This window comes from Doryrhamphus excisus, linkage group LG18 (genome assembly GCF_037039965.1).
Source record: "Doryrhamphus excisus strain RoL-2023G ecotype Guam linkage group LG18, RoL_Dexc_Guam_v1.1, whole genome shotgun sequence".
In the NCBI taxonomy this organism is placed as follows: domain Eukaryota; kingdom Metazoa; phylum Chordata; class Actinopteri; order Syngnathiformes; family Syngnathidae; genus Doryrhamphus; species Doryrhamphus excisus.
The window spans coordinates 2,984,951-3,011,848 of NC_136374.1; the positions used below are offsets into that span (position 1 = coordinate 2,984,951).

The 26,898-nt window shown below is 36.4% G+C and overlaps 2 protein-coding genes across 3 annotated transcripts in view; both read right to left on the reverse strand.

Annotated features, from left to right (window-relative positions):
• crocc (ciliary rootlet coiled-coil, rootletin) overlaps positions 1-10,528 on the reverse strand; it is a 37,099-nt gene extending 26,571 nt beyond the window's left edge. The window contains exons 1-5 of one of the 2 annotated variants that reach the window (XM_058054647.2): positions 10,394-10,522; positions 6,783-7,091; positions 6,525-6,651; positions 6,305-6,450; positions 828-1,019 (exon numbers count right to left, since the gene is read on the reverse strand). In XM_058054647.2, coding sequence (XP_057910630.2) covers positions 828-1,019; positions 6,305-6,450; positions 6,525-6,651; positions 6,783-6,851 — 534 coding nt within the window. In that variant the 5' untranslated portion in view covers positions 6,852-7,091; positions 10,394-10,522. Of the gene's footprint in view, positions 1-827; positions 1,020-6,304; positions 6,451-6,524; positions 6,652-6,782; positions 7,092-10,393 lie in introns of both variants that reach the window. The other variant, XM_058054648.2, reaches the window with a different exon arrangement.
• Positions 10,529-11,690: 1,162 nt separating this feature from the next.
• necap2 (NECAP endocytosis associated 2) lies at positions 11,691-25,520 on the reverse strand. The gene is made up of 8 exons (XM_058054650.2): positions 25,345-25,520; positions 22,846-22,946; positions 19,921-20,025; positions 17,632-17,713; positions 15,971-16,079; positions 13,883-14,030; positions 12,514-12,598; positions 11,691-12,436 (listed from the first exon to the last, which is right to left on the reverse strand). The coding sequence occupies exons 1-8, from the start codon at positions 25,437-25,439 to the stop codon at positions 12,391-12,393; spliced, it is 771 nt and encodes a 256-aa protein (XP_057910633.2). The 5' UTR covers positions 25,440-25,520; the 3' UTR covers positions 11,691-12,390.
• Positions 25,521-26,898: the final 1,378 nt, after the last annotated feature.

Here is a 26,898-nt window from a genome sequence, read left to right on the forward strand (position 1 = left end):
GGTCTCAAACACGCGGCCCGTGGGCCAAATGTGGCCCGCAGGACACTAGTTTGAGGCCCCCCGCCTCGATATGAAAGTTTAATGTTAGTGCGGCCCGCGCAAGTTTGGTATGGATGCTGTATGGTATCATGTACGCAGAAAAAATTATTACGTTTGATTCATGTTCATGTTAAAGGTTAAATAACTGTTAATAGTTATCCTCCCTATCCGTGTGGAAGTGGTAAGTTTTTGGCTATTTAAGTTGAAAGGAAATAACTTGAAGGCTATTGTTTAGGTCGCTAGCTCTCTAGTTTGCGAGTTAGCATGTGTCTCAAGACCCTGCAGTTGCGCAATATGTTGTAAATAAAAAGAGTATAAATGTGACTATAGTCGTGTTTTGTCATGTCTACAGGGCTCTAATAATGCTTTGTTCATTTTAATCTGAAAAAAATCATTTGTCTACCCACCAACTATATGTGCTTTCTTAAGTTTTTATTATTTGCCCTTTTATTATTATTATTATATTTATTTATTAATGATTGATTTTCTTTATTCTTGATTTGTTTATTTATGTTATATTATTTTGTGTAGAAAAATAAAAAGTAAGATATTTGAGAACAGTGGAATGTTTTATCAGAGCTTTTATTGTAGAAAATTGGAACCAAAGCAAAGTTTTTTAAATTTTTTAGTTTTTAATAAATGCGTTTTTTTTGGGTTTTTTTTGGAAAACCTGATGCGGCCCAGTCTCACCCAGACCCTAGCTCCAGTGGCCCCCAAGTAAATTGAGTTTGAGACCCCTGCTATACAGCATCACCCCAAAAAACGAAATAACAGGTTTTTATACAAACCTTAGCCTGCAACTTCTGCACTAGTTGCGCCTGCCTCTGCTGGCCTTCCTGATAGGCAGTCAGCTTCCTCTTGTAGGCCGCCTGCTCCTCATCCAGCCGCCTGCGGAGATCCACGTTCTGCTGAGCCAGGCTACGAGACTCCGGGGAATCACGGTCGCCATCTCCCGAGTCGAAACGTAGGGTCTGCTCCAACTGTATACAGTATCATAAGGAGGCTTTAGCGTCAAAATGGTATTTCCTGTAATGTCTGGTGTTAGCTAGCTCATACTAACTCATTTTCTCGTGCGAGAATGCACAGAAAAGGAAAAAAAATACAGTATTTTTCCTCATAATATTACAATTTCTGACTTTTTTGACTTTATACTTGCAAAATTACTGCAAATTATTTCGTTTTTACGTTTTTTTTTCTTGAATATGCTAAAATTACTTTATTTTTTCTCATTATTTTACAAATATATTCTCATAAAACTACTTTTCTGTACCCCGCCTCTCGCCCAAAGACAGCTGGGATAGGCTCCAGCACCCTCCGCGACCCTTGTAGGAAAAGCGGTATAAAAAAAATTGAATGAATGAATGAATGAAAGCAAAACTTTATTAATTGTTTTTTTGTCTCTCTTTTAGATTTCTACTTAATGACATTAAAATTACAGTATTTTTCCTCATAATATTACAATTTCTGACTTTTTTGACTTCATACTTGCAAAATTACTGCAAATTATTTCGTTTTTAGGTTTTTTTTTCTTGAATATGCTAAAATTACTTTATTTTTTCTCATTATTTTACAAATATATTCTCATAAAACTACTTTTCTGTACCCCGCCTCTCACCCAAAGACAGCTGGGATAGGCTCCAGCACCCTCCGCGACCTTCGTGAGGAAAAGCGGTAGAAAATGAATGAATGAATGAATGAATGAAAGCAAAACTTTATTAATTGTTTTTTTGTTTTTCTTTTAGGTTTCTACTTTACGACATTAAAATTACAGTATTTTTCCTCATAATATTACAATTTCTGACTTTTTTGACTTTATACTTGCAAAATTACTGCAAATTATTTCGTTTTTACATTTTTTTTTCTTGAATATGCTAAAATTACTTTATTTTTTCTCATTATTTTACAAATATATTCTCATAAAACTACTTTTCTGTACCCCGCCTCTCACCCAAAGACAGCTGGGATAGGCTCCAGCACCCTCCGCGACACTCGCGAGAAAAAGCGGTAGAAAATGAATGAATGAATGAATGAATGAAAGCAAAACCTTTTGGTTTTTTTGTCTTTCTTTTAGGTTTCTACTTTATGACATTAAAATTACAGTATTTTTCCTCATAATATTACAATTTCTGACTTTTTTGACTTTATACTTGCAAAATTACTGCAAATTATTTCGTTTTTACGTTTTTTTTTCTTGAATATGCTAAAATTACTTTATTTTTTCTCATTATTTTACAAATATATTCTCATAAAACTACTTTTTTGTACCCTGCCTCTCGCCCAAAAACAGCTGGGATAGGCTCCAGCACCCTCCGCGACCTTCGTGAGGAAAAGCGGTAGAAAATGAATGAATGAATGAATGAAAGCAAAACTTTATTAATTGTTTTTTTGTCTTTCTTTTAGGTTTCTACTTTATGACATTAAAATTACAGTATTTTTCCTCATAATATTACAATTTCTGACTTTTTTGACTTTATACTTGCAAAATTACTGCAAATTATTTCTTTTTTTTACGTTTTTTTTTCTTGAATATGCTAAAATTACTTTATTTTTTGTCATTATTTTACAAATATATTCTCATAAAACTACTTTTCTGTACCCCGCCTCTCGCCCAAAGACAGCTGGGATAGGCTCCAGCACCCTCCGCGACCTTCGTGAGGAAAAGCGGTAGAAAATGAATGAATGAATGAATGAAAGCAAAACTTTTTGTTTTTTTTGTCTTTCTTTTACATTTCTACTTTATGACATTAAAATTACAGTATTTTTCCTCATAATATTACAATTTCTGACTTTTTTACTTTAAATTTTGACTTTATACTTGCAAAATTACTGCAAATTATTTCGTTTTTACGGTTCTTTTTCTTGAATATGCTAAAATTACTTTATTTTTTCTCATTATTTTACAAATATATTCTCATAAAACTACTTTTCTGTACCCCGCCTCTCGCCCAAAGACAGCTGGGATAGGCTCCAGCACCCCCCGCGACCCTCGTGAGGAAAAGCGGTAGAAAATGAATGAATGAATGAATGAAAGCAAAACTTTATTCATTGTTTTTTTGTCTTTCTTTTAGGTTTCTACTTTATGACATTAAAATTATAGTATTTTTCCTCATAATATTACAATTTCTGACTTTTTTACTTTAAATTTTGACTTTATACTTGCAAAATTACTGCAAATTCTTTCGTTTTTACGGTTCTTTTTCTTGAATATGCTAAAATTACTTTATTTTTTCTCATTATTTTACAAATATATTCTCATAAAACTACTTTTCTGTACCCCGCCTCTCGCCCAAAGACAGCTGGGATAGGCTCCAGCACCCTCCGCGACCTTCGTGAGGCAAAGCGGTAGAAAATGAATGAATGAATGAAAGCAAAACTTTTTGTTTTTTTGTCTTTCTTTTAGATTTCTACTTCATGACATTAAAATTACAGTATTTTTCCTCATAATATTACAATTTCTGACTTTTTTGACTTTATACTTGCAAAATTACTGCAAATTATTTCTTTTTTTTACGTTTTTTTTTCTTGAATATGCTAAAATTACTTTATTTTTTCTCCTTATTTTACAAATATATTCTCATAAAACTACTTTTTTGTATCCTGCCCCTCGCCCAAAGACAGCTGGGATAGGCTCCAGCACCCTCCGCGACCTTCGTGAGGCAAAGCGGTAGAAAATGAATGAATGAATGAATGAAAGCAAAACTTTTTGTTTTTTTTGTCTTTCTTTTAGATTTCTACTTCATGACATTAAAATTACAGTATTTTTCCTCATAATATTACAATTTCTGACTTTTTTACTTGAAATTTTGACTTTATACTTGCAAAATTACTGCAAATTATTTCGTTTTTACGTTTTTTTTTCTTGAATATGCTAAAATTACTTTATTTTTTTTCATTATTTTACAAATATATTCTCATAAAACTACTTTTCTGTAGCCCGCCTCTCGCCCAAAGACAGCTGGGATAGGCTCCAGCACCCTCCGCGACCCTCGTGAGGAAAAGCGGTAGAAAATGAATGAATGAATGAATGACAGCAAAACTTTTTGTTTTTTTGTCTTTCTTTTAGGTTTCTACTTTACGACATTAAAATTACAGTATTTTTCCTCATATTACAATTTCTGACTTTTTTGACTTTATACTTGCAAAATTACTGCAAATTATTTCGTTTTTACGTTTTTTTTTGAATATGCTAAAATTACTTTATTTTTTCTCATTATTTTACAAATATATTCTCATAAAACTACTTTTCTGTACCCCGCCTCTTGCCCAAAAACAGCTGGGATAGGCTCCAGCACCCTCCGGGACCTTCGTGAGGCAAAGTGGTAGAAAATGAATGAATGAATGAAAGCAAAACTTTTTGTTTTTTTGTCTTTCTTTTAGGTTTCTACTTTATGACATTAAAATTACAGTATTTTTCCTCATAATATTACAATTTCTGACTTTTACTTTAAATTTTGACTTTATACTTGCAAAATTACTGCAAATTATTTAATTTTTACGGTTCTTTTTCTTTAATATGCTAAAATTACTTCATTTTTTCTCATTATTTTACAAATATATTCTTATAAAACTACTTTTTTGTACCCCGCCTCTCGCCCAAAGACAGCTGGGATAGGCTCCAGCACCCTCCGCGACCTTCGTGAGGAAAAGCGGTAGAAAATGAATGAATGAATGAATGAATGAATGACAGCAAAACTTTTTGTTTTTTTGTCTTTCTTTTAGGTTTCTACTTTACGACATTAAAATTACAGTATTTTTCCTCATAATATTACAATTTCTGACTTTTTTGACTTTATACTTGCAAAATTACTGCAAATTATTTCGTTTTTACGTTTTTTTTTCTTGAATATGCTAAAATTACTTTATTTTTTCTCATTATTTTACAAATATATTCTCATAAAACTACTTTTTTGTACCCTGCCTCTCGCCCAAAGACAGCTGGGATAGGCTCCAGCACCCTCCGCGACCTTCGTGAGGAAAAGCGGTAGAAAATGAATGAATGAATGAATGAAAGCAAAACTTTATTAATTGTTTTTTTGTCATTCTTTTAGGTTTCTACTTTATGACATTAAAATTACAGTATTTTTCCTCATAATATTACAATTTCTGACTTTTTTACTTTAAATTTTGACTTTATACTTGCAAAATTACTGCAAATTATTTCGTTTTTACATTTTTTTTTCTTGAATATGCTAAAATTACTTTATTTTTTCTCATTATTTTACAAATATATTCTCATAAAACTACTTTTCTGTACCCCGCCTCTCGCCCAAAGACAGCTGGGATAGGCTCCAGCACCCTCCGCGACCTTCGTGAGGAAAAGCGGTAGAAAATGAATGAATGAATGAAAGCAAAACTTTTTGTTTTTTTTTGTCTTTCTTTTACATTTCTACTTTATGACATTAAAATTACAGTATTTTTCCTCATAATATTACAATTTCTGACTTTTTTACTTTAAATTTTGACTTTATACTTGCAAAATTACTGCAAATTATTTCGTTTTTACGGTTCTTTTTCTTGAATATGCTAAAATTACTTTATTTTTTCTCATTATTTTACAAATATATTCTCATAAAACTACTTTTCTGTACCCCGCCTCTTGCCCAAAGACAGCTGGGATAGGCTCCAGCACCCCCCACGACCCTCATGAGGAAAAAAACGGTAGAAAATGAATGAATTAATTTTCTTGAAATAATGTCGACAATAATATTGTTTATTTGGAATAGTTTGTAGGACAATTACCGTCCAGCAAAATGTGTTATTGCTATTGATTGACACGGTCACATTTGGTTTGTTATTGTAGTTTGCAGTTATGTTGAATTTTACAGCCATTTGTAATATTTTGGCCGTTTGGTGCACTTAAATAAGGAGTCCAAGATACGGCAAATTAAACTAAGAGTAAAGTGATTGTTGGATTAATACCTCTGTGACAATGTCAACAAAAACATCTTTGCAAAAGCGCATGTGGAATGACTTGATTAGCATATTCCTAAAGACATGTTTTGTGTTTGGAAATATAGCCGGAATTCTCCCTATGGTGATGTTTAACTCCACACTGGATGTCGTGGCCCCTCCTACCAAGAGACCCTCATCTAAATGACTTGAAGCCCCTGTTTGGAGTCGCCTGGGGCAACAGATGCCATGGCAACATTCCACTTCAGATCATTCCAGCCCAATCACCTGGGAGACCAGTAAATCTCAGACAAAGAGCCAAAAATACCCAATGTCACGTTTATATTTTCACATCATGGACCTTTTTGGGTCTTACCCGCTCGCTGATTGCGCCGTACTTGATGGCTAGCTCATCTCGATCTGCTCTGCTATGCGCCAGCAGGTCCTCCAGCTTGGCAAGCTCTCCCTGCAGAACTCGGTTCTCCTCCTGAAGGGACATGAGTGAAGACATTGCTTCCGGAGCTGAAAAAGACACGACGACAAAGAGCGTTTAAAAAAAAAATATTTTAGTTATTTAACAATTTAAGCGTACTCACGGCTTTCCTTGAGGTTCTTTGTAACAATCTCCCGAACTCTCGCTGGGAGACACGTAGGGGGAGCATCCGGTGAGGGTCCCCGCACGGTTAGCTTCTTCTCCTCAGATAGAACACTCTCCTCCAGCCTCTGATGAACACAACCGGACATTATATATGCAGACATGGTGTTGTGCAGCTCGGGGCAACACAAACATGATGATGACAGTGGAAAGCAAACAAATGCCACGCACACACACACGGGAAGCAGGTGGAGCTCACCTGTATCACAGATTCCAGTTTATTGGAGTCGCTATCCTGGTGTTCAGCGGAACTGGTTGTAGCAGACATATTTAAACCATCAGAAAAAAAAAACAAATCTTCCGGAGCCGATATACTAATAATAGTGTCGGAGTGAACTTGCAGAGTATGCGTCCTTGCTCACCTCCTCCTCTCGGAGATTGAGGGCAGCAGCAGGATTAGCAGGTTTAAAAAGAAAAGAAGCACAGCCCTCCTCCGACAACGACGACGACGACTCAGCCACCTCCCACTTCCACCCCACTACGACGCACCGGCCAGCCCACAGACCCACTAAAGAAAAACACAAGACACTGAAATCACTGTATTAAATTAACCTCATTCCAAAACATAATTTTATCATTTTCAACATTTAACATACGTACACTCCTTATTGAAATGTGAAGACCTGTTGAACAAGAATTAACATTTTACTCAAAGGTTCCGATTCGATTCCATAGAAAATACATGCAGGTCATTTTTGACCCACTTATGGAAGGTTGGGGTAGTAACACAAAAACTACAATTTCTTAAAATTTATAAAAGGTAAGTTAAAAATGTGAATGGCATGATATCAAAAACATGTTTTTTTTAGGAATACCTGGAATATGAAATGATATTTTTTTTTTCATTATAAAGATATTTCAAGAAAACAACCTGACCGGGTCATTTTTGACCCACTTATGGAAGGTTGGGGTAGTAACACAAAAACTACAATTTCTTAAAATGTATAAAAGATAAGTTAAAAATGTGAATGGCATGATATCAAAAACATGTTTTTTAGGAATACCTGGAATATGAAATGATATTTTTTTTTCATTATGAAGATATTTCAAGAAAACAACCTGACCGGGTCATTTTTGACCCACTTATGGAAGGTTGGGGTAGTAACACAAAAACTAACATTTCTTAAAATGTATAAAAGGTAAGTTAAAAATGTGAATGGCATGATATCAAAAACATGTTTTTTGAGGAATACCTGGAATATGAAATGATGAAAAATTTTCATTACAAAGATATTTCAAGAAAACAACCCGAAAACAACCTGACCAGATAATTATCGTCCCAACATACATAGGCATAAAAATGCAATATCGGTTGATATCGCTATTGGATTTTTTCCTGATCATGAAAAACAATATTTAAAAAAAATGCTGTATACAAAACATACTGTAGGCTGCATGGCGACTGAGTGGTTAGCGCACAGGCCTCACAGCTAGGAGACCCGAATTCAATTCCACCATTGGCCATCTGTTTGGAGTTTGAAGTATGTTCTACCATACAGTACTACGGTATCGAAAATTGAGAGTTGGACAATATTGGTCATATCATTTTTTGACATCCCTAGTTCTTAACACTTTGATCAGGGATGTACGACAATTATAACGTGAATACATACATATACATATAGATACATTTGAAAAAATGTCCGTAAATAAGAATAGTAAGAATCATTTTGTAGTCGTGAGAACAACAAGCAATGTAATACGTATATTCAATGTGAGCATATCTGTGTTGCCATTGCCATAGTTACCAACAGTGGGTCATTGTGTCAATACCACAGAGCCCCCCCCCCTACCCCCAACACCACCAAGCCAGGCCCCTCCTGACCTTATAGTATGCATACATTTGCCTTACTCTGGTTGTGAGGGACCCCTTGTTACATCCCTGTGTAAAAAGGGACACCCTTCACATTACAGCAGGGGTCTCAAACTTGGGGGCCACTGGAGCTAGGGTCTGGGCGAGATTAGGCCGCATCAGGTTTTCCAAAAAAAAAAAAAAAAAAATGCATTTATTAAAAACATAAAAATGAATAAACTTTGCTTTGGTTTCGATTTTCTACAATAAAAGCTCTGATAAAACATTCCACTGTTCTCAAATATCTTAATTTTTATTTTTCTACACAAAATAAGATGAAAAATAAATAAACAAATCAAGAATAAAGAAAATCAATCAATCAGTAATAAATAAATATAATAATAATAATAAAAACTTAAGAAAGCACATATAGTTGGTGGGTAGACAAATGATTTTTTTCAGATTAAAATGAACAAAGCATTATTAGAGCCCTGTAGACATGACAAAACACGACTATAGTCACATTTATACTCTTTTTATTTACAACATATTGCGCAACTGCAGGGTCTTGAGACACATGCTAACTCGCAAACTAGAGAGCTAGCGACCCAAACGGTAGCCTTCAAGTTATTTCCTTTAAACTTAAATAGCCAAAAACTTACCACTTCCACATGGATAGGGAGGATAACTATTAACAGTTATTTAACCTTTAACATGAACATGAATCAAACGTAATAATTTTTTCTGGGTACATGATACCATACAGCATCCATATCAAACTTGCGCGGGCCGCACTAACATTAAACTTTTATATCAAGGCGGGGGCCTCAAACTAGTGTCCTGCGGGCCACATTTGGCCCGCGGGCTGCATGTTTGAGACCCTTGCATTACAGTATATTATATCTTTTCAAGGGACAATATTACAATATAAATTTCACTTGTATATCCTTTGGAGTAGTCAGTGTACAACCTGTAAAGAAGTACTGCTATTTCTACACAGTCATCCCTCGCTATATTGCAGTTCGAACACTGCACCCTCACTCTATTTTGTTTTTTTTTTTCCAGAATTTGTGAATAAATGATTCACGGTTTAAAACTGCCTATTATTGGTAAAACAATATACATATGGAAGTAAATTGTACTTGTTATCGACCTAAATTCAGCATTGTCAAGCAAAAAAAATGGCTAAATGAAATAAAGTACAAATATAAGGCAGAAGAAGCAATGCAATTGTGAATGTAGTATGCTACATTGGCCACTGGGTGTCAGTATTTGTTGGCTAAATCTAATACAGTGTATGGTGAGTGATTCATTTTCTTTTTTTATTGTTTAAAAATTCCATATTTTATGTGACTTTGCTGGCTGTGCATGCGTGGGTTTTCTCCGGGTACTCCGGTTTCCTCCCACTCCAAATTGTCCATAGGTATGAATGTGAGTGTGAATGGTTGTTTGTCTATATGTGCCCTGTGATTGGCTGGCCACCAGTCCAGGGTGTACCCCGCCTCTCGCCTGAACTGAAGACAGCTGGGATAGGCTCCAGCACCCAGTGACCCTCGTGAGGATAAGTGGTAGAAAATGAATGAATGAACATCATATGCAAATGACGACGACGTAATGTTTCCACTTCGCGCGACTTTCCGGCCAATAGCGACATCTCTTACTGAAACGTTGGTAACATTGCCTATAATGCCTAAGTTGCTCGACTATTTGCAGTCAGTCTCCCACCTGTTGATGTCCACACACGTCCAGTTTAAATACAATCACTTCTCTACAAATGCAGACTTATAAATGCCTTCGTACATTAAAGAAGGGTCACACTGTGTATTTAATCATATTACGTACTTGAATCTTATTCAGTAAGTCAGTCCAACAAGTAAAGTATCCACCCAGGCTAAAGTGATGACGAATTAAGAAACTTGTTTGCTAACAGCGGCACGTAAGCGCGGGCTATTCATACTCACCAATGCGCATGTGCGTACGGTATAGCCATTGTCATTATTATTATTATTATTACTCACCTCTGAGGATAGCTGGAGTTTTAACGTCGTTCGAGCTGAGCTTCTTCGGGCGGCAAATCACACCCAGTTAGCATCGCGACATATTAGCCACTGCAGCATCACCGCCTTCTTCCGAATTTACCCCCACGCTTTTTCTTCCGGGGAGGGACTTCCAGCATGCACGCGCACACACAATGGTCCATAGTCATGGGACACTGTCATCACAAGCCTGCACAGGGAATATGTCCGGAACATTAGTAAAATAGACATAAACAAAGTCAATGCAGTGGAAATTTGTATAATTTTTTTTATTTAACGTACATACACACATGTATGCCTTCTTTTGTTGCAAAATGTGTTCAATTAAAATGTGCTAATTTACTATCACTTAACACCTTCTTCTTCTTCGTGTGCACTAAGATGTTGACCCAATGGAGGCAAACCCGTTAGATCAGGGGTCTCAAACACGCGACCCGCGGGCCAAATGTGGCCCGCAAGACACTAGTTTGAGGCCCCCACCTTGATATTAAAGTTTAATTTTAGTGCGGCCCACGTTTGATTAATGTTCATGTTCAAGGTTAAATAACTGTTAATAGTTATCCTCCCTATCCGTGTGGAAGTGGTAAGTTTTTGGCTATTTAAGTTTAAAGGAAATAACTTGGAGGCTACCGTTTAGGTCGCTATCTGTCTAGTTTGCGAGTTAGCATGTGTCTCAAGACCCTGCAGTTGCGCAATATGTTGTAAATAAAAAGAGTATAAATGTGACTATAGTCGTGTTTTGTCATGTCTACAGGGCTCTAATAATGCTTTGTTCATTTTAATCTGAAAAAAATCATTTGTCTACCCACCAACTATATGTGGTTTCTTAAGTTTTTATTATTTGCCGTTTTATTATTATTATATTTATTTTATTATAAATATTATTTTATTTAATTGTAATTTATTTTATTTTATTTATTACTGATTGATTTTCTTTATTCTTGATTAGTTTATTTATTTTTTATCTTATTTCACGTAGAAAAATAAAAAGTAAGATATTTGAGAACAGTGGAATGTTTTACCAGAGCTTTTTGTGTAGAAAATTGGAACCAAAGCAAAGTTTTTAATTTTTTTTTTTGTTTTTAATAAATGCGTTTTTTTGGGGGGGAAAACCTGATGCGTCCCAGTCTCACCCAGACCCAAGCTCCAGTGGCCCCCCAAGTAAATTGAGTTTGAGACCCCTGCGTTAGATGGATGGAGCCATGACTAACCCTGTACATCCCTTGACCTAAGCTTGTGTCAACCTATTATTGATATTACTAAACAGATTTAAACAAAATAAAAAGTAAAAGGAAATGTAATACATTGTTTATTTACATAGAATTTTGTACAATTAGTTTTTTTTCTTCTACTGAGAGGCACTTATTCAAATACTCAGTGCAACTTTTGAATAAGATTAAAGGAAATTCCTTTTTGGTAAAAGGCACGTGAAAAGCATTGTAATAGATTTCAAAGAAATAAACGACATATATGAATTCATCCAGTACATCTGAGACCAAAAGCTCTTTCAATAAAATTTTAAAATCTTTAAATGTAAAAAAAAAACACACCAGCACTACCAAACTCAGTATTGCAGGACCTCCTAAAAGAAAAGAATGGGAATAGTTATTGAACACAAACTTCAATAGGACAACTTTGAGAAGACTGGAGAAAGAAAAGGAAGACAACGAAATGCTTTCATTTGATTCTGTACAGGATCCCGATCAGGGATGCAGTGTGACTATCCCAGAAATAAAAGGAGATGTTTGATTTAAGGCCAGAGAGGGAAGCGGTCCTCCTGCATAGAGTGTAAAGGTGTAATGTATGCACCATGTATATACATGTGACCATGTGGTTCCCCCTAAAGAGCAAGCTAGGGTTCATGTGATCCTTTGCTGGCTGGGTGCTGTGAGGGAGTCCAACCAGTTTTTTTTCTTCCCAAACCATCATCTCCGTCCGCGGAATGTATGCAACCAGCACGAGCCCCCTCTGGCCGCCACTCAACTAAACTGCACCCATCCTGATTTGACGGCATCTGTACTGGAGCTGGAGGAGAGGCAAACGGGACTGTGACAGGAAGTGGATATGGTGCTGTGCTGATCCAGTGGTGCTGGGATACTTACCTGGAGCCGGCCGACGTGAAATCTCCCCACAAGTCAGAGTTGGGCGGCGTTTCGGAGCTGGGAGACCCAAAGTCTAAAAGAGGGGCTGCATTTGGGAGGAATGAGGATGGGTCATATGAGTGGGGTGGCTGTATGAGGACCTTCCTTTTTTAAAAAAAAAACTTTTACACTCATTTTCCCAGCATAGACTGTGTCCTTTTGGTATATGTGTGTGTGTGTGTGTGTGTGTGTTCTGATGGCAGCCACTGCAATACGACATCTTCAACAAACATCATGCCATGCTTGTAGTTAACCCTTAGATGCATAAGTGGGTCAAAAATGACCCAGTCAGGTTGTTTTCTTGAAATATCTTTATAATGAAAAATACATATATATATATATTCAAATATAATATATTCATATTCCAGGTATTCCTCAAAAAACATGTTTTTGATATAATGCCATTCACATTTTTAACTTGCCTTTTATAAATGTTAAGAAATTGTAGTTTTTGTGTTACTACCCCAACCTTCCATAAGTGGGTCAAAAATGACCCGCATGTATTTTCTATGGAATTGAATAGGAACCTTTGATTCTTATCAACTTTGTCTGTCAGGAATAAATTAACTGTAGACCACACAGACTATATCAGAAGTGTCACCCCTCGGGAAGATTATTTTACACATAAAGTGCTAATACAATAAGTATTATCTTCATATAATATTGTGTATGTGTCTTTCATGACTACAAATGAGCCTACTTTATAGCGAGCTGACACTAGCTGGCTAACATGACTATATGTATTGTTGGGCATACTTTATAAATAGCTAACACTAGCACAGTTTTTGTAAAATAGAATATGCAGTACAGGTATTACACCTGTCTGAGATACTGTCAATCTGGAATACTATAGCATTGGCATAGTCAAGTATGCTATAGCATTATTCCTAACCAAAATGGCAAAAATGGCTTAAAAACACATTAATTCTAATATGGGTGATTTTTGACCCACTTATGGAAGAGTTTAAGGTCCAGTCACTCATGCATCTAAGGGTTAAGGAAGACAGTCACAGATGCAATTCCAATTGTCATGTAAGACATGTTTTATGACACCCTTATTTTGTTTGCATGATTAGACAGGATGTTGCGCTCTTATTTTGAAGGCCAGAAGCATAACCCAACTAGTTTCCATTCACGCTCCATAAGAGGAGCCAGTGATTAATGCTGTCGTATCAACATGTTTCCTAATTCAGGAGACGGGGTTAGTGTTAGTGCAATGTGTGACATCATTATTGGAACAATAAATAGAGGCCGCCGTGCAGCCCGCAACTATTTCATATTCTGTCAAATTTTTTGTCAAGTCCTTTGTCAAGAACAGAAAGTGAATCACCCGTGTTTGTCTGCGCTGGTGTGGCCGTGTGCTGCTGGCTGCCAGGTGGTGGGATGACGCCTCCAGCCTTGACTGCTGGTGGTGGTGGGAGCAAACCTCCAGCTGCCTGCCGGGGCTTAGCACTTGATGCATCCTTCTTCTTGATGTTCTGCAACAAAGAATTGGAACATTTCACTCAGATTATTCATTCATTCATTTTCTACCGCTTGCTGGAGCCTATCACAGCTGTTTTTGGGCGAGAGGCGGGGTGCACCCTGGACTGGTGGCCAGCCAATCACAGGGCACATATAGACAAACAACCATTCACACTCATATTCATACCTATGGACAATTTGGAGTTGCTAATTAACCTAGCATTTTTTTGAGAGTGGGATTGAACTAGGGTCTCCTAGCTGTGAGGTCTGCACGCTAACCACTCGTCCACCATGCAGCCCTATATATTCTTTTATTATTTACTCATTCATTCATTTTCTACCGCTTTTCCTCACGAGGGTCGCAGGGGTGCTGGAGCCTATCCCAGCTGTTTTTGGGCGAGAGGCGGGGTACACCCTGGACTGGTGGCCAGCCAATCACAGGGCACATATAGACAAACAACCATTCACACTCACATTCATACCTATGGACAATTTGGAGTAGTTAATTAACCTAGCATTTTTTTGAGAGTGGGATTGAACTAGGGTCTCCTAGATGTGAGGTCTGCGCGCTAACCACTCGTCCACCATGCAGCCCTAAATATTCTTTTATTATTTACTCATTCATTCATTTTCTACCGCTTATCCTCACGAGGGTCGTGGGTATGCTGGAGCCTATCCCAGCTGTCTTTGGCGAGAGGCAGGGTACACCCTGGACTGGTGGCCAGCCAATCACAGGGTACATATAGACAAACAACCATTCACACTCACATTCATACCTATGGACAATTTGGAGTAGTTAATTAACCTAGCATTTTTTTGAGAGTGGGATTGAACTAGGGTCTCCTAGCTGTGAGGTCTGCGTGCTAACCACTCGACCACCGTGCAGCCCTATATATTCTTTTATTATTTACTCATTCATTCATTCATTTTCTTCCGCTTTTACTCACGAGGGTCGCAGGGGTGCTGGAGCCTATCCCAGCTGTTTTTGGGTGAGAGGCGAGGTACACCCTGGACTGGTGGCCAGCCAATCACAGGGCACATATAGACAAACAACCATTCACACTCACATTCATACCTATGGACAATTTGGAGTCACCAATTAACCTAGCATTTTTTTGAGAGTGGGATTGAACTAGGGTCTCCTAGCTGTGAGGTCTGCGCACTAACCACTCGTCCACCATGCAGCCCTAAATATTCTTTTATTATTTACTCATTCATTCATTTTCTACCGCTTATCCTCACGAGGGTCGTGGGTATGCTGGAGACTATCCCAGCTGTCTTTGGCGAGAGGCAGGGTACACCCTGGACTGGTGGCCAGCCAATCACAGGGCACATATAGACAAACAACCATTCACACTCACATTCATACCTATGGACAATTTGGAGTAGTTAATTAACCTAGCATTTTTTTGAGAGTGGGACTGAACTAGGGTCTCCTAGCTGTGAGGTCTGCGTGCTAACCACTCGACCACCGTGCAGCCCTATATATTCTTTTATTATTTACTCATTCATTCATTCATTTTCTTCCGCTTTTCCTCACGAGGGTCGCAGGGGTGCTGGAGCCTATCCCAGCTGTTTTTGGGTGAGAGGCGGGGTACACCCTGGACTGGTGGCCAGCCAATCACAGGGCACATATAGACAAACAACCATTCACACTCACATTCATACCTATGGACAAGTTGGAGTCGCTAATTAGAATTAGCCTAGCATGTTTTTGGAATGTGGGAGGAAACCGGAGTACCCGGAGAAAACCCACGCATGCACGGGGAGAACATGCAAACTCCACACAGAGATGTCCGAGGGTGGAATTGATGTGATATTTTTCCACCTTGAAAGTTTTTAGTGTGGTCAAAACATTCAGTATTTTTTATAATGTACTTCGAACATCCAAGAATAAGCCAAAAACTTTCATACCGACATCATACTGGCTCATTCTACTAACTAACACACGAACCCCAATGCTGATCTTGATGGTCTGCCCCTCCTTGAAGCTGAGGTCCAGCTTCGGTTCAGTACTCTGGGATGCCTCCATTTTGGCCAGCTCACCTTCTTGCTTTACCCACCTTTAGAAAGAAGAGCGTGACGATATCAGTACAGTGAAAATACTAGTAGGGAGTAGTGGTTCCCAAACTTTTTCCAGTCACGTACTCCTTCAGACATTTGACCTGAAACCATGTACCCCCGACTTGTGCACACATAAACCTTATTGTGTTAATTAACTTGAAATATATCATTTGTTCGTTCATTTTATAGTAATTTTGGGTGGGAAATGTGTATTTTGTATGAGACATGAGCACTAATAAATACATATCTTTAATTCCACCTTCCATCCTTCCCTTTCAATGGATTTTTTTTAATGGACTTCATTTAGGCCAGGGGTCTCAAACTCAATTTACTTGGGGGCCACTGGAGCTCGGGTCTGGGTGAGACTGGGCCGCATCAGGTTTTCCAAAAAAAAAACAAAAAAAACGCATTTATTAAAAACAAAAAAAAATTAAAAACTTTGCTTTGGTTCCAATTTTCTACAATAAAAGCTCTGATAAAACATTCCACTGTTCTTAAATATCTTACTTTTTATTTTTCTACTCAAAATAAGATGAAAAATAAACAAACAAATCAAGAATAAAGAAAATCAATCAGTAATAAATAAATAAATATAACAATAATAATAAAAACTTAAGAAAGCACATATAGTTGGTGGGTAGACAAATGATTTTTTTTCAGATTAAAATGAACAAAGCATTATTAGAGCCCTGTAGACATGACAAAACACGACTATAGTCGCCGTTCGCCGTGTTCTTTTTTGGTATTGAAATCCTTAAGCAAAGATTGATTTAAGCTGCTTTTGTATCGATATAAGCAGACCAAATTGGCTGGCGGGAGATGAAAAGGGCATCGTAGTAACCGGATTATCATAATAACAGGGTATCGTACTAACGGAGCTAATTATATCATAAAAGACTAGAAATTTGCCGGGAAATGAAAATAGTATCGTAATAAGTAGTAATTTGTTTTAACCGATATCGATATAACGAGACTTTACTGTAATAACAATAATAAAACGGCAAATAATAAAAACTTAAGAAATCACATATAGTTGGTGGGTAGACAAATGATTTTTTTCAGATTAAAATGAACAAAGCATTATTAGAGCCCTGTAGACATGACAAAACACGACTATAGTCACATTTATACTCTTTTTATTTACGACATATTGCGCAACTGTAGGGTCTTGAGACACATGCCAACTCGCAAACTAGAGAGCTAGCGACCTAAACGGTAGCCTTCAAGTTATTTCCTTTCAACTTAAATAGCCAAAAACGTACCACTTCCACACGGATAGGGAGGATAACTATTAACAGTTATTTAACCTTTAACATGAACATGAATCAAACGTAATAATTTTTTCTGGGTACATGATACCATACAGCATCCATATCAAACTTGCGCGGGCCGCACTAACATTATTGAATCGATTAATTCTAAGAACTTATGGCTGATTCTTATCAATCCAGAAGTTGGAATATTTAGTTTAAAACCCTCTTACAGTGCAAAAAAAACATCCCACAACCATTACACAACACACTGACTGGTAACAACATGTTAAAGACTTACTTAAAATGGTCTTGTAAAGCTACGTTGAAGTCAAAGGAGTCTCCACGATCAGCGAATCCAAGTCCGATAAAAGCATGGCGGCCTTTTAAAAAAGATGGGAGATAGAGCCGTAATTTTTACATGACATATTTGACAAGCCATACATGTATTTTTATGTAACATTACTCGTTCATTTATACTATGGCGCCGTCTTGTGATTTAGAATGTGCAGTCTCAGAGGTGTCCAAAGGTTTTCCAGCAGGGGCCACGTAGAGAAACAAAGGATGCAAACTTTGGCCCATCTTGATATTTATTAAGGCCACACAAGTAGATTTATATGTGAAAAAGTTATAAGTTATAGTCCAAGAAAAAAAAATCTCAGCTGTGTGATATAGGTGAAAAAGCCTATTCGTAAAAATTTTGCTTTTTTTTTTTCTCTATTTCCCCCCCAATATTTCATATATTTTTTTAAATAACGTTCAGAAATGTTCTTGTAGTATTCTTACTTTATTCTAATAATAACGATAATAATAATACATTTTATTTGTATAGCGCTTTCCAAAATACTCAGACACAAAAGCAACAGAGTAAAAGATACATTCTAATCATATTTTGAATGTATTCTCGCCTTCTCACTTTACCCCAAGCTATGTTTTTATTTTCTCATATTTTGACTTAAAACATTAGATATTTTTTCATTAATATTGCAACGCTACATTATTTTTCAGCAAAATTTTCTTGCTACTTTTTCACCTTTAGGAATAACAACCAAAAAACAGTCTTTGTACATATATTTATACTGTTTATTCTGTATATTTTGTATTTTCATTTTTTTTAATAGATGTGTCTGCACCTACTTCACCAAAACAAATTCCTGGTATGTGTTTGATCATACCTGGCAATAAACCATTTCTGATTCTGATTCATATTTTGACTTTATTATTGTAAAACTAATGATTGATTTTTTTCATTTGTTTGTTTTTAGAGTTTATTTTTAGAATATGTGCCAGTAAAAAAAACAAACAAACAAACAAACAACAAACAACATAAAACAGCTAGGGACTATACCAGGGGTGGGCAAACTTTTTCACTGGTGGGCCGCATTGATTTAACAAAATTGACGGGGGGGGGGGGGGGGCAGACTCGATATTTTACACGAAACAGTCCAGCTGGAATTATTGTATCTGTAAAAGTGTTATGCAATCTGCTTTATGGGCACTTTGAGATCATTTATTTAATGTAAAGTGCGTTATAAATTTATAATAATACATTTATTATTATTTATATTATTATTATTTGTTATTATTATTATTTGTAATATTATTATTATATGCTTGTGTCCCTTTTTTCAGGAGCACTTTGTAAACAACAGACCACATCAAATAACGAAATTATTAAATCTGTAAAAGTGTCATGCAATCTGCTATATGTGCACTTTAAGATCATTTATTTGATGTAAAGGGCGTTATAAATTCATAACAATAAATTGATGATGATGATGATTATTATTATTATTATTATTATATGCCCGTGTCCCTTTTTTCAGGAGCACTTTGTAAACAACAGACCGCATAAAGTGTTATGCAATCTGCTATATGTGCACTTTAAGATAATTTATTTGATGTAAAGTGCGTTATAAATTTATAATAATAAGAATAAATTATTATTATTTGTTATTATTTGTTATTATTTTATATTATTATTATTTTTATTATTATTACTATTATGTAAATTTATAATAAGAAGAATAAACTGAGTATTATTTTATATTATTTGTTATTATTATTTTATATTATTATTATTATTATTATTATGTGCCTGTGTCCCTTTTTTCAGGAGCACTTTGTAAACAACAGACCGCATCAAATAACGAAATTATTGTATCTGTAAAAGTGTCATGCAATCTGCTATATGTGCACTTTGAGATCATTTATTTGATGTAGTGCGTTATAAATTTATAATAATAAGAATACATTTATTATTTAATATTATTATTATTATGTGCTTGTGTCCCTTTTTTCACTTTGTAAACAACAGACCGCATCAAATAACGAAATTGATAAAACCTCCAAACCATGAAAATATCGGCTCACGCCATGATGCCAGCTTGTATGTTGACTTTAAATGAAATACTTTGGAAAGAACGGGCGGGCCGTATTCAAACACTTGGCGGGCCGGATGTGGCCCCCGGGCCGTAGTTTGCCCACCCCTGGACTATACAGTAGTTGGACACCCCTTCCCTAAATTCTACTTGAAAAAAAGTGCACCATTATAAAAGTTTGTAATATGGTCAATATGAAAGTGTCTTACCATTTCCATCCTCTATCCGGATGACAAAATACCTGCTGGAGTCTGTGACAGCTTCAACTGCACTCCCCGGATACTGATCAACAGGAGCTTGGGCAAAAAGCTCTCCTGCAAATACAGACAGACAGTAGTACAGTGGTACAGTAGTACAGAGTAAGCACAATTTGGAACATTCTCTGGAAAAAAAAAATTAAATATGCATGATTTTAAGAGAGAAACTAAACATAATAAGTCACGATCCCATGCATGTTATGTTAAATGAAGACTTCAGATTATCCATAGGTGTGAATGCTTCTATGGCTATGCAGTAGTGTGACAAGTAGTATTTGTAACTCGTTGGGCCACCCAGCAATAAACTGCAATGAAGTGTTTGCAATAACTTGCAATGAGTCTTTATTTTGTTTTTCTTCAGCCATTCAGAGGTGCTGTTTTTGCATCATTGTCGTGCTGCAGAACCCAAGTTAGTTTCAGATGGCCGGATATTCTGCTTCAGCTTCCTCTGGCATCTCTGTGTGGAGTTTGCATGTTCTCCCTGTGCATGCGTGGGTTTTCTCCGGGTACTCCAGTTTCCTCCCACATTCCCAAAACATGCTAGGTTAATTCTAATTAGCGACTCCAAATTGTCCATAGGTATGAATGTGAGTGTGAATGGTTGTTTGTCTATATGTGCCCTGTGATTGGCTGGCCACCAGTCCAGGGTGTACCCCGCCTCACGCCCGAAGACAGCTGGGTTGCCCTTTTTGGAAAATATGATAAAATATTATGGGAATAAAGTCATGATATTACACAAAGTAAAGATTATGTAAGAAGAAAGTATATAAGAAATATTTAGCCAAATAAATAGACAAAATGGGGCATACTTTTTAAAAAAAATGGTGTCCACACAACGTTGCATTTAAAAAAATGCATCTACACGTAAACGTATAAATGCTAATAACCCTGGCAACGACAATAGCAAGGGCCGTGCCATTGACTTTGGTAATGGTTTTATTTCATTTGAACATGCATCAGATTACAATTGAGTGCATCCCATAATTAGTTCCCAGTTCCACATGTCCAAAAGGAGTAGGAAGAAGCAAAGCTTATTAAATCCTACCCCTCCATCTGGTACTTTTATAATCAGTAACTGTTACATTTGTTCACTTCCTGCTTTCCATAATACAGTTTAAGGTTGTTGTTTTTTTTTAATAATGCACCTCGTACCAAAGTACAAGGTGATATGAGCATCCAATGCCATAATGGGTACCATAGTAAGTGTCAATATTTAGAGGTTATCACATGGTTTGTCTGGTATCAGGCCCCGTATCATGCCCCCAAGTGTCAGTATCTTTTTCAGTATCTGTCAGATTCTAGCACGTGGGGGCATGATACTGGGCCTGATACCAGACAAACCATGTGATGATCTTATTATCACATACTATTTAATCATGAGCTTATTATCACGTACTTTAGTTTTTCCATCATGTAACGTGCCAGAGAGTTGAATTTTGATTTGAGAGATTGCACCAGGGGTGGGGGCGTGTCGTGTTGAGGAAGCACTGTTGCGTTGCTGGCGGTGGTTGCAACGGCGTGGTTACGGCCGACAGTAGCCAGTATTGTTGTGTAATAAAAGCTTGTTAGCGATCACAGTCGTGTCCTTTCCATAGCGTCGGCAACAACGTTACAATAAACATAGACACGTATTTGTCTAACTCAGGTGGGGGAATACTTTCTACCAGTCTTCATTCGTTCTTGCAGTTGCAGTCGCCCTTGGTTTTCCGACTTGTATTTGCATTTTTAGTTTTTTCCATCATTTCAAGAGTGTCCTCCTCATTAATGGTGATAAAACGTTCCATTTCTAATATTCTGTTTGCTATTTTCCTTATTTGTCTTTCGCCGGGAGTGTCAACCGCTGACATGTTGACAGAGCACAGACGGCAGCAAAACAAACCCTCGTGCACTGTTCTCTGATTGGTTGTTTCACGGGCACGATACCAGAGTAGCGCGCTCTGAGTGGACAGCTACGGGGGCTGATACTGACATGGTTAAACTCTATATTTTATCAGTATCACTGCCCTGGGCTTTGACACAGTATCATTTCGGCCTTTTCCCGTATCATTCATGGGCGGTTTCTAGGGTACAGGGTACAATTAATACTGTAGTATGTGATAAAGTGATATATATAGCACATCATGACTGGTTCAAGACCCTTCATCCTTGTATTTAGCAAACATCAACTGCTTGTATTGTTTCTTGAATTGGCTCATCGTTGTGCATTGTTTGATTTCCTTACTCAATCCATTCCATAGTTTGATTCCACTTACTGAAATGCTATGGCTAGCATAACGTAGTCCTAGCATAGAAGTGTTCCAAATGTACTTCTTCCCTGAGATCATATTTCTCCTCTCTTGTAGAGAAGTATTGGATGACATTTTTAGCTAATTGGTTATTTTTAGCCTTATGCATTATTTTAGCTGTTTGAAGATGAACTATATCAGCAAGTTGAAGTATTTGTGATTTTAGAAATAAGGAGTTAGTATGTTCTCTGTAGGCGGCATTATGAATTATCCTTACTGACCTTTTTTGCAGTACATTTAGTGTGAAGATTGCTTTTATAGTTATTAGTCCATATTTCCACACAATAAGTAAGATATGGTAGAACCAGAGAGCAATAAAGAGTATGGAGTGATTTCTGATTGAGAACTATTTTTTGTACTGACCCAATGACCCTAAACACAGCTCCAATTCTACTAAAGCATTCATGCAGAGGAACAAGTACAACATTCTGGAACGGCCATCTTAGTCCCCAGACCTAAATATTATTGAAAATGTGTGGTGTGATTTAAAGCGGGCTGTCCATGCTCGGTAACCATCAAACCTGACTCAATTAGAGATATTTTGTAAGGAGGGGTGCCCAGACTTTTTCATACCACTGTTTACTTTGTTTACCTGTGTTTTTGTCCTCCAACTTGATGAAGGCCATCTTGCCCTTTGCCGTGATTTTCAATCTCCCACTCCACGCAGGCTCGTCCAGCTTCCAGTCGGCTGCACTACAAAGGACAAATATCAGCATTAAAGTGCTGTCCATTATATAATACCACCCACGCATTTCCATAAACCACAGAGTTATCATTTTTAATTATCCTGTGACAGTTAGTAAATTATATCTGGGTTCCGCACTGATAACACTTGTACGGCCACTAGTGGGTGCGTGTCTCTTGCCAACTGATAAAATAGCATACACGCATGAGGAGTCATTCTACATCAGGGGTCTCAAACACGCGACCCGCGGGCCAAATGTGGCCCGCACGACACTAGTTTGAGGCCCCCGCCTTGATATGAAAGTTTAATGTTAGTGCGGCCCGCGCAAGTTTGATATGGATGCTGTATGGTATCATGTACCCAGAAAAAATTATTACGTTTGATTCATGTTCATGTTAAAGGTTAAATAACTGTTAATAGTTATCCTCCCTATCCGTGTGGAAGTGGTAAGTTTTTGGCTATTTAAGTTGAAAGGAAGTAACTTGAAGGCTACCGTGTAGGTCGCTAGCTCTCTAGTTTGTGAATTAGCATGTGTCTCAAGACCAGGGGTCTCAAACACGCGGCCTGCGGGACACTAGTTTGAGGCCCCCGCCTTGATATGAAAGTTTAATGTTAGTGCGGGCCGCGCAAGTTTGATATGGAGGCTGTATGGTATCATGTACCCAGAAAAAATTATTATGTTTGATTAATGTTCATGTTAAAGGTTAAATAACTGTTAATAGTTATCCTCCCTATCCGTGTGGAAGTGGTAAGTTTTTGGCTATTTAAGTTGAAAGGAAATAACTTGAAGGCTACCGTTTAGGTCGCTAGCTGTCTAGTTTGCGAGTTAGCATGTGTCTCAAGACCCTGCAGTTACGCAATATGTTGTAAATAAAAAGAGTATAAATGTGACTATAGTCGTGTTTTGTCATGTCTACAGGGCTCTAATAATGCTTTGTTCATTTTAATCTGAAAATAATTATTTGTCTACCCACCAACTATATGTGCTTTCTTAAGTTTTTATTATTTGCCGTTTTATTATTGTTATTACAGTAAAGTCTCGTTATATCGATATTGGTTAAAACAAATTACTACTTATTACGATACTATTTTCATTTCCCGGCAAATTTCTAGTCTTTTATGATATAATTAGTTCCGTTAGTACGATACCCGGTTATTATGATAATCCGATTACTACGATGCCCTTTTCATCTCCCGCCAGCCAATTTGGTCTGCTTATATCGATACAAAAGCAGCTTAAATCAATCTTTGCTTAAGGATTTCAATACCAAAAAAGAACACGGCGAACGGCTGCTTCCAGTCAACTTTATTTTTCACACTTCCACCACCAGAGTGCAGCACACACAGCGGAAAACACCCGTCCCTCGCGCCTACCCCTCCGGGTGGCAACACCTTCCCTATCGATAGTTCCGGGGTGAATTATGTCCCGGTAACCGGTAATCACTACAGCGTAAGTTTATTTTTATTTACTGTAGTACAAAATGTATTGTAGTACAAAAGCATGCTAGATACGCAATCCATGAACTCAAGGAGAAAATTACATGCCATATCAAAGATCCGCCCACTTTTAATGCAGTTCGGCGCAGGATCGGATATATGGATAGTCCGGTTATATCAGTATTTTTTCCGACTCCCGAGAATATCGATATAACGAGACTTTACTGTATATTTATTTATTACTGATTGATTGATTTTCTTTATGACATTTACGAAAGTTAAAAATATGACATAAAAAGTGGAATTTAATTTCATATTTCATATTATTTTGCAAAAAAAGTTAAAAAATCTCAAAATAATATGAAATATGAAATGAAATTCCACTTATAATGTCATGTTTTTAACTTTCGTATGTTGTTATTTAGACTTTTTTTTAAGTTTGAGACCCCTGTTCTACATGCATAGAAAGCACCCAAGGGCAGTTTATTTAGCATACTGGAATTTAGCACACTCGTTCGTACAAACAGACGACCTCAATGTCAACTGTCCAGCTTCACAACAAGAGGAAGTCAAATTCGCAAAAAGTCAGAACAGACCAAGTATTCTTGTACTTTGGTGCTAAGCGTAGAAAATGTTATAAAAAGGTAAGCTTTATCAACCGACTAGGAAATGCACCAACTCATCACTTAGCGCTTAGGACCTGATATAAATAGTCATAAAGTTGCCATAATGTGTAAGATGACGAGTTTGAGAGGGAAAAAAAAGTAATGTGCTATTTGATACAGTTTGGCGTTATGAATAAATGCTAATAATCTTTCAGAACGCTGTGAGTGAAAAGTCGGACAAAAAAACTAAAATAAATAATAAACAGTCGACGCCAACTAAGTGTCCGATAATGGGTCTACTAGCAACTTCAAGCTAGCAACTTGACAGTTGCGGACCTAGTCGTGAAAGCAAGCAATTTCTTACCGATATCCGCGGTTCGACGCCCGTGGGGGGATACGATAGACGTGGACCTCCGGTTTAACACACAGCATGGATTCGTAACTATTATCTTCTGCCATTTTGTCAAGTGTCACTTGGCGAAACTCCCAACTTCCGACTTTCACTGAACGCCTCGGCCGCCGTTGAAGCCACAAAGGAAACGAAACTCCAAAGAGATGCTGCGTGTTTAGTACAGCGCCCTCTCTGGTCAGGAGACAAATTGCACCCATGGACTGTCAGTGTTCTCTGCTTCATGAAAATTATGGAAAAGTCGTAATTATTAGATAAAAAGTCTAAATAATGACATACGAAAGTTACAAATATGACATAAAAAGTGGAATTTAATTTCATATTTCATATTATTTTGCAAAAAATCGAGATTGATATAAAAAGTCAAAATAATTCATAATAAGTCATAATTATGAGACCACATAATTTTGACTTTTTATCTCACAGTTATGACTTAATTTCATAATCTTGACTTTTGAGCTCATAATTATGACTTTTGAGCTCATAATTATGACTTTTTATATCATAATTTGGAGATTTCAGCTCATAATTGTAACTTTTTAATGCCATAATTTATACTTTTTTATCTCACAATTATGATTTTTCTATCTAATCATGTCATTTAATGCACCTATGGACTGTCAATGTTCTCTGCTTCATGAAAATTATGGAAAAGTCATAATTATTAGATAAAAAGTCTAAATAACGACATACAAAAGTTAAAAATATGACATAAAAAGTGGAATTTCATTTCATATTTCATATTATTTTGCAAAAAAATCGAGCTTGAGATAAAAAGTCATAATTATGAGACTATATAATTTGGACTTTTTATCTCATATTTATGACTTTATTTCATAATCGTGACTTTTGAGCTCATAAAAAGACTTTTTATATCATAATTTGGAGATTTCAGCTCATAATTGTAACTTTTTAAAACCATAATTTATACTTTTTTTATCTCACAATTATGATTTTTCTATCTAATCATGTCATTTAAAAAAATGTAAAAAAAATAAAAAGTCATAATTATTATTATGACTTTTTATCTCAAAATAATATGAAATATGAAATGAAATTCCACTTTTTATGTCATATTTTAAACTTTTGTATGTCTTTATTTAGACTTTTTATCTAATAATTACGACTTTTCCATAATTTTCATGAAGCAAAGAACATTGACAGTCCATAGGTGCATTAAATGACATGATTAGATACAAAAATCATAATTCTGAGATAAAAAAAATATAAATTATGGGATTAAAAAGTTACTATTATGAGCTGAAATGTCCAAATTATGATATAAAAAGTCATAATTATGAGCTCAAAAGTCAAGATTATGAAATTAAGTCATAAATATGAGATAAAAAGTCTATATATGAGACTCATATATGAGACTATATAATTTGGATGATATAGTCTCATATATGATTAGATAGAAAAATCATAATTGTGAGATAAAAAAAGTATAAATTATGGGATTAAAAAGTTACTATTATGATCTGAAATATCCAAATTATGATATAAAAA

What these genes read in the sequence shown, in the direction of transcription:
- necap2 (XM_058054650.2), bottom strand. Translation starts at nt 25,439, where the DNA reads ATGGCAGAAGATAATAGTTACGAATCCATGCTGTGTGTTAAACCGGAG. An exon ending in GCGTCGAACCGCGGATATCG is followed by an intron (nt 22,947 to 25,344) that starts GTAAGAAATTGC and finishes TGTCCTTTGTAG; the next exon opens with TGCAGCCGACTGGAAGCTGG. An exon ending in GCTTTACAAGACCATTTTAA is followed by an intron (nt 16,080 to 17,631) that starts GTAAGTCTTTAA and finishes TTCTTTCTAAAG; the next exon opens with GTGGGTAAAGCAAGAAGGTG.